Raw genomic sequence first — 14,167 nt, 5'->3', positions numbered from 1 at the left:
TAAAATTCAAAAGTTTTAGTCCTAAAATAGTTAGTTTCCAACAATTACAAATGAATATAGACAGATGAACACTTATTGTAGCATCTACATAAGAGGTCAGGATCCAATGTATCGCGAGCCATATCTGGCTCTTTTGATGAATGCATTTGGCTCTCCACCAACCCGTAATTTTAAATGTGTAACCGGGATTTTTTTTCTATTCTTAGAGTCTCGTCAGAAGTTGCAAACAATCAGTATTTCTGTTTTGCTCAATTGCTCATTTACCAAACAAAACAGCTGAAGTGGGCTATTAGATATGTGCCATTTCACCAATTGTCTCTCTGCTAGACTTACTGAACAGAGAAGCCAAGGCTTTGCTTTAGCCTGTTCAGTGTTTTAAGAGGACGCTCGACATTGTAAAGCTAATGCTATCGCGAATGCTGCGCTAACGCTTGGTGTTACGTCTAGCATCTGATGAGCACTCAGCACAGACCTTTAATAAAGGCTAAAGCAAGATTGCATATTCTCTCTTGCCAAGATAAGAAAACAAATCATACCATGTTTCCAAACATGCAAGAGGGAGCACAATCCAGTTTTAGGGTAATTTCACACTAGCACTGTTTGGCCAGAGCTGTTTTTCTCCGATAGTCCACTTCGTTTTGTAAATGTGAATGCGCATCCAAACTGTAGACCAAACAACCAAACTCGGGTCCGCGTAAAAATTGTGGGTTTCGGTGTGCTTTGGGTGCACTCTGCTTCGCTTGTGAATTCAACCGGAGCAGGGTGGACTTTTGCTACTTAATGTGCAGCGTCACAGTGTGGAGCTGTGGTGCTCTAGGCTGTGACGGTACACACAGAGCATCCTTGGAAGTGGATGTCCAGCGCCGACGCAATTTCAAATCAACAATGGCAAGTTGACAGACGATTAGCCATGGCGAAATGTTGTGCTGCGCTTAGCAGGTGCATTTGATACACAGAATCGGGTTGTAATGTGGCGATTGTGTTTTGCATGCTGTTGCTGAACATACCGGGGGAGAGTGACTGGCCGAGACAGGCAGAGCCTCTTGGGCGGCTGTTTCGTGAGTCTTACTCTCCCGGAAGTGGCGACGAGTTGACAGTCCAAAAAGTCACAAAAGTGAGGGCGATTACGCCTGTGTGACTTGTTTTCATTTCGTGGTTTATTTTTCACCTATGCATTTTTTATATACTCCAGTTCGCTGGGCATAGAGTCGGAGGGAGTGACTCCGCCGCTGGCTGAGCGGCAACTTGCTATGCTATGCTACGTTACGGTTTTTTTTTTGTTTTTTTTTTTAATCGAACTTACATGCACGCAAACTTCTGCTTCACAAAGCAGTCAGTTGACAAAAAATTGACACATACAGATGTGGTTATATTATCATTGCAAAATAAAAAATACAGTAATAAAAAGAAAAAACCTATATACAATTTAAACTGTGCAGCATCACAGCACCACGCTGGGACGCTGCACGCTCCCTTCCCTCCCTCCATCCCTCTTCTATTTGTCCAATCAATAGTGCGCCTTTTGTCCACATGATGCTACTCAGAAAGTTTGGTTGGCGCAGTCGTCATGACGTCATTGTCATGAAATGATTTGTCGACGACATATTTTCATTATAATCTTTTATTTTTCTGAAGGAAACAACACTGATTCAGTGAGGACATGTTGTGCATGTTTCACCTTGAGATTTCTAATGCGAGCAAGTGAAGTTGCGAGCAGTTGAGTGAGGGCGCTAAAATGCACTGCTGTTTCATTTTCATGCATCAATTTGTAATGTCGTATGTTGTTGGCATTATAAACTGCACCCCTTGTACCAGTGAAACGTTACTAGGTGACAATATCGCTCTGAAAATAAATTCCTGTTTCTTCCATCACGAGACTGTCAATTATCTTGATCAGGGGAGTTTCTTCATTTTTAGTTTCATTATAGTATACACGACTGTTTTTCATAGTTTTACAGTATAAAAAAAATACAAAGTAAATTGATTAGTTATGTCTATTAAAATTTTGCCTATACACTTGATACATTTTTAACTTGTACTGCCTTTCCCCTTGGTGCAGTTGAAGGGCTCTGACTTGGAGCTAACAATCGTCAAGGGTTCTTCAGCACCACTGATCGCTTTAAATGGACCAGCTTGTGCTTACGTCAACATCAGAGTGAAAGCCAACGGCAAACAACAAGGTAGAATCAAATAAAAAGACATAATAATGAAAAATCTATCACTGCAGGATGCTACATACAGTATGCTGAGAAAATGTATATGCCTTTAGACTTGGAGAAGCAGCCTGTGGCTTGTTCCCAAAGGCTATATTTATGCCCTTCATTCAAAGTAACTGTGTATTGTTGTAAAAAATGTTAGTGTGGCTTGTGTAAAGTATGAGTGACAGCAGATGCTGCAAGTGTACCACACTAAATCCAGGCTTTATGCTATAAAATCTTCAGAAATGTTGAAACGACAGCAATACAAAGAAGTTTGTATGAGTTTCGTAAAAAGAATTTGGGACATTTACAAGTGGGATTATTAAAATATGTATCGGCCATTTACCATTTATGACTTTTTTTTTTTTTTGCAGAAGGGGTGGTGCTGCTAGAGAATCCAAAAGGTGATAACGGGATAGACGTGGACAAGTTAAAAATCGTGTGCCGCAGCATCTTTGGGACAAACAATGCCAAGCTCAAACTCTTTAACGATGGCAAAGGTGAACGCGAGTTCAAACTTTCAGAACTGTTCCTCTTTGCCACCCTTCATGTCCAATGGTATGCTTGTCCCCACTGCAGAGTTGGCTAGTAAAGCAGACCTGCGGGCCCTGAGTGGTAAAACTTTGTCAGTGACTACAGACACGGCCTCCCCTGGGTGCAAGACCTCCGACAGTGCCCTTGCATGTCCATACGTGAACCTGATGCTCTGCGATGCACAGCCCGCTGGTGAGCACACAGAATCAAGCACAGGATAAAGTTCAAATAGAAGCCAAACTTTCCCAAAAAAATTACAACAATTGACTCTGCACAAATCAATGGTCATTTTGATTAAGAGTTGCGTGGGCATGGAAAATTGATTAATGAATCATAATTTTCAAACTTGAACAAAATTTTATTGTATAGTTTTGTGTTATCGTCGTCGACTTGTATGTATGACACACTTTTGCATATGTAGGGAATGCGCATGTATCATGTTGGTAGGCACCTCAAGCAGCTCACCTGGAAGTATTTTTGACATTGCTGATTTGAGGTTTCGTTCAGTAGATTTTTTTTTTTTTTTTGGTGCATTCTCATAGGCTAGGTTCATACCGCAGGTCTTAATGCACAAATCAGTTTTTTTTTCCATGTTTTTCCGACTCGAGTGAGGCATTATCTTGGCGGTCTGAATGGGACAAGTCTCATAGCAGGGGGCCATTTCAAATCTAATCTAGGTCACTTTCGGAGGTGGTTCTAAATCTGATTTGGGCCACATATTTCAAAATGTGGCGGCAGTCTGAAGTCTCAAGTCTCCGAAATCGGAAATTCATGCAGCAATTACTTCAGCAAAGAGCAAGAGAGGCAGGGACGATGGCAGCAATAGACCAATATGTCAGTATTGCTTACATGGCCAACAGTTGGTGCAAACTAGCTGTATGTTTGTGTGTCATGCACGCACAGTGCATGCCTGCGTTTTATAAATACATATAAACTTTGAATATAAAGGTAAACTAGGATTATTTATGTCTGTTATTTGTGTCCTCTTTTTGGAAATGAAAATCTGGCCTAGAATAACAGAGATAGCATGTGTAGTCATTTGTTTTGATGATTCTGCGCATGCGGGTCAGTTTGCTCAGTGCATGTTGGATGCGAGTTAGTGCGCATGCGTCATACTTGAACGGGCTCAATGGAAAAAGGCAGTCTGACCAGGCATGCCGCAAAAACAGATATGAAGTGCGCATGCATCATACTTCAATGGGCTCAATGGAAAAAGGCAGTCTGACCATTGCCTGGCACGGCCAGACTGATCTCCCTGTATTTTTCAAACACTGAGAGAAAAGTCTGGGAACAAGCCCATTAACGGCCTCTCGAGCAGGTACAAAATCAATCGACAAATCAGATTTGTTTATTTGCGTGACGTGTTCTTAACGAGCAACGTCACTGTCACTCTTGCGCGTCGGAAGTCGTCTCCACAACAACACAGATGGTGAACAGGAGAGCCGAGAATATGTTCCAATCCACGGTAAAATCATTTTAAATTACCAAAAACACATCGACATGAGTCATTGACAACAGTCTGTCTCGCGCTAGCCATGTTGAGTAAACTCCGCTCTCCTTGTATGTTTCCTTTCGCGCCCAAGTCCCTCGTCCTGCCCTCGTTGTTTTACTAACGTCACGTCTGCCCGTCGCTGATTGGTCCACTCCGCTGTCTGTTTGCTGTGGCTTGCTCCGCCCTGGAAATTGTATCCGCTGAATGGTGGCCAGACTCAATATACCCTACCCACCGACGTCACAAAACCACGTGCTCGCTGTATGGTTCCGCCCACTTGTCCGTCATTTTGTCTCTGTATTAGCATTGGTTTCAATTGATCGAGGAATTTAAAATGCATTTCATGGAAGACCCGGTGCTTTCTGATGCCGTAAACTCACTGGATGTGTTGCATAAAAGGCGTTATGTGGAAAAGCTTCGTTCTATACAGTCGCCAGATCCATATTTGATGCCTAAATCGATGATTTTTGACCGGCTGCCTTCGCCGTCTCTGCCTGACCCTGATATTTACAACTATCTTGTCCACACAAAATCAGCCTATTCTCACGAAAATTTGAAAAACTTTAAGAGCTTGGAGGCTTATAAATGCTACGTTGCTGGTTGGGTGAAACAGGTCCTCGTACACGAAAATTCGGCAGGAATCTTGTGCTCGGAAGGTGAGTTACGAAATTTTCAATTCAAAATCTTTTGTTCTTGCTAACATCCACTGTCAAGTCTAATGTATTTCATGTCATTTGTCAATGGAGCTAGGGCTTTTAATGTTTATATGGTTTAGCGATAGCACTCTCCCTACATACATACGTGTATGTTGTCGGCGATTAGCCTAGCAATGATCTTAATTGTGGTTGTCAGCCCAAAACCCTCTAAATATATATTAAATGCATCTTACCAGATATAAAATGACTACTACATAATCTGTGGTAATCGTTTGGAGTCCAGTTTTCTCGTCGAATTGCAGCAGCCCATCTCGCTCTCTCCTCTCCGTGTCTCTCGGAATCCGGTAGAACTTCAAGTCTCTCCGTCTATCTTCTCTGTTATTGCAACCGACCGCCACACACGCCTTCACCATTTTGATTATTAATGTTAACGAGCAGAAAAACACGCCGTAAATAGGGGGAATGTATGTAGCCGTAACAGGTCAACACGATGTGTTGACGGACAAGTGGGCGGCACCAGTCAGGAGAGCGGAGTTGTGACGTCACGTGGGTAGGGTCTATAGCTGGAACAGCGGTGAGTCTGGTGTACCAGGCAAGTCTGACCAGGCATGCCACCAAAACAGATATGATGAAAAATCAGAATTGTGCATGAAGGCCTGTCGTCTGAACCTAGCCATAGATATTAGTCCTTTTACACAGAGGACACATCAGTGGGTTGTCTGGTTGCTGTCTCGTTCACTTTAAAGCCTCACCTCTAAATTTAATCTTCCCTCTAAGAAAAAAATACGAAGTGAACATTTTTGTAACTCCAACAACTCTTATGTCGCGTCACTCATATGTTGTTTTACCATTGCACAATTGAAATGGACATCAGTGTCCTGGTGCATTCAACCTTGAATATGTAATATAGAATAGAATAGAAGCCTTTATTGTCACTGGGCAGAGTACAATGGCAGTTAAAGCTTCAACATAATGTTTATCACATAAAACAAAAGCAAAAGTACAATGAGGCTAAAATAAAAAAACACTGGTTACCTTGTACAGCAGGGGTCTTCAATCCGGTCCTCGAGGGCTGCTGTGGTCCTGGTTTTTGTTCATACCGATCAAGCACAGACCTTTTAACCAATGTGGTTTGTACTATAACAAGCAGCACCTGACTGCAATCAACTGATTACACTTATGAAACACCAGATTGGTGAAAAGGTGTGGTCTTGTTTTGTTGGAGTGAAATTCTGCACCCACTGCGGCCCTGTGCGGAATAGTTTGGAGACCACTGGTGTACACAGATTAGGAATAATTTGTTATGAACCTATAATAACCTATAGCCATAATTGCTATTAATGCATTGCTCCATAAAATTTTTACACTGAAGCCACACTCATTTGTAGACTAATTAGTAAAATGTGTGAACCTGTCGCCCCCTACCCGCTGGCCACCTACAGAGTGCAAAACGGGACAAGTGGGCACCCTCCTGTTGGTCAACCCAGTGGGACAAAATGGTCTAGATGTCAAAGGCCTGCTGTCAGAGGCCGCAAAGGTCTTCGGCCTCCGCGGCAGACGGGTCAGACTCTACATGGACCATGAGCTCAGCCAGGGTAAGTACAAAGTAAATCAGTAAATACAGCAAGCCAAGGATGGCTAATTTACAATTTACTCAAGAACGTAACAAATAGGCCTGTTGCGATATGCAATAAGTAAATTTTATCGCGCGGTAAATAAAAATGAGGTCGTCTGTTTGCGCGTGCTGCATGCACTCAGCCCAGTTCTTTTCACAGATGTTTTTTGGTCATCAATACACCATAGAATTAAAGTTCAGACATACAAAATAAGGAAACACGTCTATATCAAACATTGCAAAACGTTAACATTGCTACATTGAGGCTAATGGAAAAAAGACAATTTACTAAATGGTGTTATACTTGTATAGCGCTTTTCTACCTCTCAAGGTACTCAAAGCACTTTACACTAACCTCGTTAGCCTCGTATAAAACATTGGTAGTCTTGTGGTTATGAGGTGACACTTCAAACATGAAAAATCGCTGGTTTACAGCATTTGCAGACAATGCGAGAAAAAAAGAAAAAATCCATTACTGCCAACACATGCATGACAAAAATTGAAGACAGGGTCACTTATTTTTAACTGAGTGTAAAGCTTACAGTTAGCGGCTTAGTGAACATATTTCCGGTGAACATTTCAAAATAAAAGCACATCATGTTCAACTTGTAAATAAAGATTTCTGGAGTTAGGTTCACGTACTTCACATTCTACACTAAAAATAGCTTTAAAATGACACCCATTATGAAATATCTGATTGGCAATGAATAATTTGGCTTCAAATTTTCTGACATGCATACGTTGCAGGACAAGGTGACAGTCATTTTGGATCAAATAAACACTTTTAACGGGCTCTAATTGTCAGAGAACAAAAATGGCCTTGGATTTCTCACCTATTTCATATTCTGCACTTAGCTAGGTTTCAACTAGCTCATTATGCATTGCATTTTTTTTTTTAAATATTATTTTTAATAAACGGTAGTTTGTTTTATTTAAGAATAACAATTTATTGCATTTGAATGGGTGATTTATCGTCATGTTAGTGGTTGAATTGGTGAAAGGAATTTGACAATAATATCTTATATTGGCAATAATTTATGACACAATAAATCGCGTACTAAAATTTGTTATCGTGACAGGCCTAATAACAAACGCAAACAACAACATCCCCACACAAGGATGGGACACAGCGCGGCTATTTCAGTTTTACAATATACAGTCATGTGGAAAAATTACGACACCCTATGGAAGCCTATGTGTTTTCTGACATATTTGGTGATATGGATCTTTAATATCAATTTTAACATCTTGAGAGATTTAACTAATAGAACTGAACAATTACAGGGTTAGGGTTAGGAACAAAAAAACAGAACAAAATAGATATATAACTTCAGTAAAATGAGGAATAAGTTAGAACACCCCCACATTCAATCCCACTTAAAATGGCTAAGATCACACACAGGGGTATCACATCAGGTGCACATGATTAGAACATCATTTCCCAGTGTTTTAAAGAAGGCTTGCCTTATTTAAGCTTCACATTTAGTTTGTGCCCGACTGTTGAAGTGAGAGAAAACACCATGGTGAGATCAAAGGAGCTGTCTGAGGCCTTCAGAAAGAAGATTGTATATGCTTATGAGTCTGGTAAGGGATTTCAAAAGATTTCAAAAGAATACAAAATAAACAATTTAACTGTCCAGAAAATAGTCTACAAGTGGAGGACATTCAAAACCGGCCGTCCAAACAAGTTCACCCCAAGAGCAGACCACAAGATGCTTACAGAAGTCTCCAAAAACCCTAACATGTCATCACGGGACCTACAGCAGACTCTTGCTACTGTTGAAGAACTGTTGCTGTTGAAAGTACATGCATCTACAATCAGAAAGAGACTTCACAAGTTCAACTTTCATGGGAGGTGTGCAAGGAGGAAACATTTGTTTACCAAGAACAACATGAAGGCCAGACTGAATGTAGACAAAGACCAGGACTTCTGCTATAATGTTCTTTGGACAGATAAATCGTAAACCCAATACAGCATTCCAGGAAAAGAACCTCATACCAACTGTGAAGCATGGAGGTGGAGGTGTCATGGTTAGGGGATGCTTTGCTTCAGCAGGACCTGGCCAGCTCACCATCATAGAATCCACTATGAATTCTATTGTGCATCAGAGGGTGCTTGAGGAACATCTGTGAAAAAATTTAAGTTGACGCGTAACTGGACCCTCCAACATGACACTGACCCAAAACATGTCAGTAAATCCACCAAGGACTGGCTGAAAAGGAAGAAATGGAGAGTCCTGGAATGGCTGAGTCAAAGTCCAGATCTTAATCCCATTGAGATGCTGTGGGTTGACTTGAAACGGGCTGCACATGCAGGAAACCCTTTAAAAATCTCACAGCTGAAAGTATTCTGCGTTGAGGAGTGGGGCAAACTTTCTTCAGACCGATGTCAAAGACTGGTAGATGGCTACAAAAAGCGTTTCACTGAAGTTATTTCAGCCAACGGGGGTAACACTAGCTATTGGGTGGTAGGGTGTCCTAACTTTTTTCTCAGTTAGAATATGTATTTTTGTTGATATTTGGTTTAATGAGTAAAACAATGCTATTTTATTTGTTTATCTGCAATTAAATCAATTTCTTTTCTATAGATAAAACAAGATCAGACATTGATATGTGAACATTTCTTCATAAAGCAACTGAATATTCAATGGGGTGTCCTCATTTTTTCACATGACTGTATGTGACTACTAATCAGATTGACAAAAGAAAGATTTGTGAAACCAGATGAAATTTCATACGGATGCGACATGTTTATTCCTGTTGAGGAGTTGATTTGGAAAGGGGTTTTTCACTGTACTGTTTTAACCTATCCATCTTGTCTCTTTTCAGAGCTGCCTGCCAATTCTGTCGTAAAATCTTTGGACACCAAAACTCTGTTTGTGAGAGTTCTCCCCACCACAGCGGAATCATAGAACCCAAGGAAGGACAACACCATAAGACTTTGCCAACATTGTTACAGTACAGCTTTGTAATTGAATTTTTGCTCTATATGGCTCTAAAACTATTACAGACTGTATGTGAATCAACTCGGGATCATGCAATTTTTTTAAGACCCGTAAAAGCACACTAAGACCGACGTAGCAGAGATCCCCTATGGAAAAGCGTTAATTATGCGCCTGTGGGTTTCTTTCCTATTTAACGCCAAAACTTGCAATGTGTTTCTTTCCCAAAGTCATTTGAGGTAATTATAAGGGTCCAGAGTAATTACGGCTGTGGCAATTAATTGGGCGCACCAATTCGCCTTATTGTGCCCATTGTGTTTAGAATTGAACAGATAAACCTCTCATTACTTTGTGAATCTTCATTTGGAAAGTTAAAATGAAATTTTTGGGCGACTGAGCTTTTGGTTCGATCTATTGCTGTGAAATGGAATAAATCAATGGTGGAGGAAAATGAGCTTTTTTATTGGTCTGCTTGTCACTGGGAAACACGTCTAGTCCCGCAGCATTAACCTCATTTGCTCTTTTGTTTATCTGCACGACTCACACACTTTGTCCCAATTGTTCGTCTTACCTTTTTTAATTGCAAGGTCGCCCATTAAAGGCAACAAAGGGGATTAAAGATGCTTTGAACGGCAGTAATGCGGCAGGACAATAAAAAATACAGCATCCCACCCACAGCAAGAAAAACAACTTACATGCAATGCAACATTAAGTGAAGTGGTTAAAATAAAGAGGACGAGTGACATTAGTGCCTGAAGTAATGAGTGGTGGGAGAAAATATTTGTGTTTTGCCAGTGGTGAATGAATTACTTTTCTTTGTTTTACTTAAGTAAAAGTACAGATACAGGTGCAAAAAATACATAAAGTACAAGTATCTAAGAAAACGTTTTCTCAACTAAAAGTACAAAAGTACCTGCTTTAAAATTTACAAGTAAAAAATAAAAGGACAACCGACATAAAATTTGACTCGCCAGTTGTTTCTACGTCCGACGACATGCTCGAAATATGACGATTTATCACAGCGCCGCAGTTTCGTTGTTTTCCCGCAAGACGGAAGGCAGATTTTCTTGTCAGAGAAATCAACACGGGTTCCAACAATGTTCGTGCAGGTTGTGAAAAAGGTGAGGCTTACCATTGAAATGAAGATGGAAATGACAGAAAAATATGAGCGTGGTGTGCGCGTCCATGAACTGGCTCGACAATGCGACCGTAGACGGCTTATGATCTCGGCGTCCTCCTCCATTAGCTAGTATTTAAAAGATAAGATGCCAATTATTATTGTAATCACCAGCTTTGTCAGGTTTTTAATCATTTATTTCAGAACTTGTGCAGTACAACATGCCTACTGTCCACCGCAACAGAATATAAAAAGTAAAAAGTCCTCTCTCACTCTGACAGGACAGCCACGTAAAAATACATCTGCCACATCAGAACCTGATTCGTTACATTATCACAGGTATTATTACTATACTTCCAAATTGTATTCATGAATGATATACAATACTTAACTAATTTGCTCCCAAAAAAGTATGAATATGTTCTATTTTTAATTGTTTCAGTGGCCCAAAGACGTGTTTATACGTTTTTTTCACAAGAGACATCTCTAGGTTCTGATTCAACTTAGCTCCAAAGCACAAAGCTGAAAATCCATTTTAAAGCAAACTGGCCAAAGGAGGGCAGTAGCGCATTTGGTAAGACCCCAACCCGATTCAATGGAATGAACGGTGGGCCGCATGGCCGGGGCGCAGGCGGAAGATGACCAAATGGACGTCCAGGATGCCAGGCGGCGGACAACCGAGCAGAACAACCGGGTGGATACCCGGAATTCCAGGCGCTGGACGACCAAGCAGAACGACCGGGACCACCAGTGCAGCGGACGATGCCATTGAGTCCGTGCTAGAAAGACTTAAAAAAAATCCATCTTTATGAGACAGGCGGCGATGAGGGAAAAGTTTACCCCGGCCGTCGCGGCAACAACAGTATCATCTCTGTTATGTGTAAATTATTACTTTGCTATCAAAAGCTCCATTTGTCTTGTTGTTTATGTTAAAGGGAAACATTATTCAGATGTTTGGGATGTCACTAAAGAAATAAATAGTTGTGTTAAAGTCAAAGTTATGTATGTAATGTATGCGTTTACAAAAAGCTCAATGTCTCTTTTTTTTTCATGAGAAATTGGAAAATTGCTCAAGCTAAGCTATTTTCTAACTCTGACTTTTAAAGAATGGAAAAAGATGTGAACTAACTTTTTTATCCTGCGGAAAGAAGAGAGTCTAATCTTTGTTTTGGTGGGTTCCATGTTTATATAGCAATAGAACAGAATTTTCTGTGGGCCTTGCAAAATCAGTCAAAATCCAGTAAAACGGCCGGGAGCAAAGGGGTTGCACCAGTGAAAATGGCTGGGAGTGAATGAGTTAAAGTAGCCACCCTTGGCTCTGATTACTTTTTTATACTCCTGCCATTCTCTTGGATGAGCTTCAAGAGGGAGTTACCTAAAATGGTTTTTGACTTTACAGGTATCCCTTTTAATGGTTGATTAGTGGAATTCATTGCTTTATCAATGGGTTTGGGACCTTCATTTGTGTTGCATTGAATGAGGTGTGTTCAGACTTTTGGCTTCTACTGTACATACAGAGATCTGAGTCCATATTCAAAGAGAGAACCAGAAAATTCATTGATTGCTCAGTTTTATTTTAAACTGTGTGGAATGGAAAAACAAGCAATAAAATAGACTGCACAATAAACAAGTTTACAAGCTCAAAAACTCTTAAAGCTAAATGGCGGATTGCAAGCAACTATCAGGTATCAGACACATACTATACAAAAGTGTGCAGCATCTATCTGAAGGTGCACTGCTTTCACTGTTGGTTATATTGGTCAATATCTTGTTCACCTGCCTAATCTTGCTTGTACTTGTGTTGCTTACGCTAATGATCAATTGCGGTATAGTTGCGCGGGGCTTATCGATTGTGCCAAAAGCATGAAAACGAAACTATCAATTCACAATGAGAACTTCTAACACAGGTGACAATTTGAAAAGTAGTGGAGTAAAAAGTACATATACCTGCTATAAAATGTAATGAAGTAAAATAAAAGTACCACTTCCTATTTGTACTGAAGTACAGGAACGAAGTACTTTTACTTTGTTACATTCCACTTCTGTATTTTGCAGTGTCATTGAACAAAATATATCAAAGTGTTATACAAAACAGTGACAGTATTTCATTGGAACAGCTCACATGTGTACTTCACTCTTTGGCTGCCATGGATATCCAATCCATTTTAACTGGGAGGGGCTAGCGTTCCCGTTCAAACTGGATTGGACATCAATCAATGGCAAGTAATGAGTTAATGACAAGCTATACCGTCCTTCTGTCGTTGGCGTTTTTCTTCACTTAATGCCAGAATAATAGGCTATGTATATCTCAGCATTAGGCCAAGCCCCATGAAATCAGAACGTTGCAAATGGCTTCTTGTAAATCTTGCTACCCCAATAAAACCCTAACCAGAAACATAATGTTCAGGTGTTAATGATGTCTTACGTTTCTTTCTTATTCCAAAAGTGTAATAAGCAGCAACAACTTCATGTATTCAAAAGACCAAGATTCAAAGAGGCTATCCCGATAGTGGGTTAAATGTCTGCATACCTCTCTTAGAATAGGGTTTTCTCACAAGAGACAGAATGTGGTCGGCCTGCCCTCTGGAAGCTCCCCACCAGAGATTCCAAAAGGATTTTCAAAGACAAAAAAAATCTAGTGGTGAACCTCTAGCCACATTAGACGAATCGATCTATCAATAGAATGCCCGAGGGTCGCCATGGGGCACTAGTGGAGGCAAGGGTGGTCCTTCCTCCCCGCAGTTGTCCATCCTGAGGTGGTATTGTGTAATTCATTACAAAACTAGATTGCCTGCTTTTCACTTGGATTCCATGAGAGCTAATCTGTTTTATACAATTAAAATCTTGTGAATGGCTTTGCTTATTTATATGAAGGACACAGGCATGAAAAGGAATAATAGGAGTGGGGGGGTTAAAAAAAAGGATTATCTGATTTATGAAGATGAAAATATATGGATGATGACTTCATGGTTAACCCTAACCCAGTGCTTCTCAATTATTTTCTTTTTCGCCCCAACAGGAAAGCGTAAATGTTTCACGCCCCTCAACTCTCTGCTGCCACTGTAGATAGTATTATTTGTCTATAAAAATTATAAGTACACATCTGCATAGAATAGATCAATTTACAATAAAGTATAACTTCATTAACATTGTTTTTTTTTTTTTTTTTTTTTTTTTTTTTTTGGTAACAGAAAAGACAAAGTGCATCAATTTGACTGAATAAAAAAATAAAATTAAAAAAGTCACATCCAAACTGTAAAAATACACTCAAGGTACATTTTTGATCATTTGATATTCAAAAATAAAATGTAATAAAATCAATAAATAACGATAAATCCAAATGGATTTAGCAACAATAACAAATGAGGACAATATGCCAAGAAATTTGACAAAAAATACAAAAATTAATTGAACAAAAACGACAGTGTCTTTGAACAGAGGGACAGTTTTTATTCTTGCTGCAGGCAGTATCAGCTCCTTTGCTATGGTGTTGGGTTATTTTGCACTGGGCAACTTGGTATGCTATCTTATATGATGCTAACAGTGCTCGCTGGTTTACTGATGTGACACTGACAAAAAAGAACGATTGTTGGCAATATTCGGCACGTTTTTG

At 40.1% G+C, this 14,167-nt stretch overlaps 1 protein-coding gene across 1 annotated transcript in view; it reads left to right on the top strand.

The window, feature by feature from the left end:
• The window catches only part of iars1 (isoleucyl-tRNA synthetase 1), a 127,559-nt gene extending 114,647 nt beyond the window's left edge, over positions 1-12,912 (top strand). The window contains exons 30-34 of the mRNA XM_057845252.1: positions 2,060-2,180; positions 2,573-2,698; positions 2,778-2,924; positions 6,323-6,475; positions 9,325-12,912. Of these exons, the coding sequence (XP_057701235.1) occupies positions 2,060-2,180; positions 2,573-2,698; positions 2,778-2,924; positions 6,323-6,475; positions 9,325-9,407 (630 nt within the window). The 3' untranslated portion in view covers positions 9,408-12,912. The remainder of the gene's footprint in view (positions 1-2,059; positions 2,181-2,572; positions 2,699-2,777; positions 2,925-6,322; positions 6,476-9,324) is intronic.
• Positions 12,913-14,167: the final 1,255 nt, after the last annotated feature.

Source organism: Corythoichthys intestinalis, chromosome 9 (assembly GCF_030265065.1).
Source record: "Corythoichthys intestinalis isolate RoL2023-P3 chromosome 9, ASM3026506v1, whole genome shotgun sequence".
In the NCBI taxonomy this organism is placed as follows: domain Eukaryota; kingdom Metazoa; phylum Chordata; class Actinopteri; order Syngnathiformes; family Syngnathidae; genus Corythoichthys; species Corythoichthys intestinalis.
Note: the sequence above shows the minus strand (reverse complement) of the source record. Positions and strands in the feature narration are given on the sequence as shown.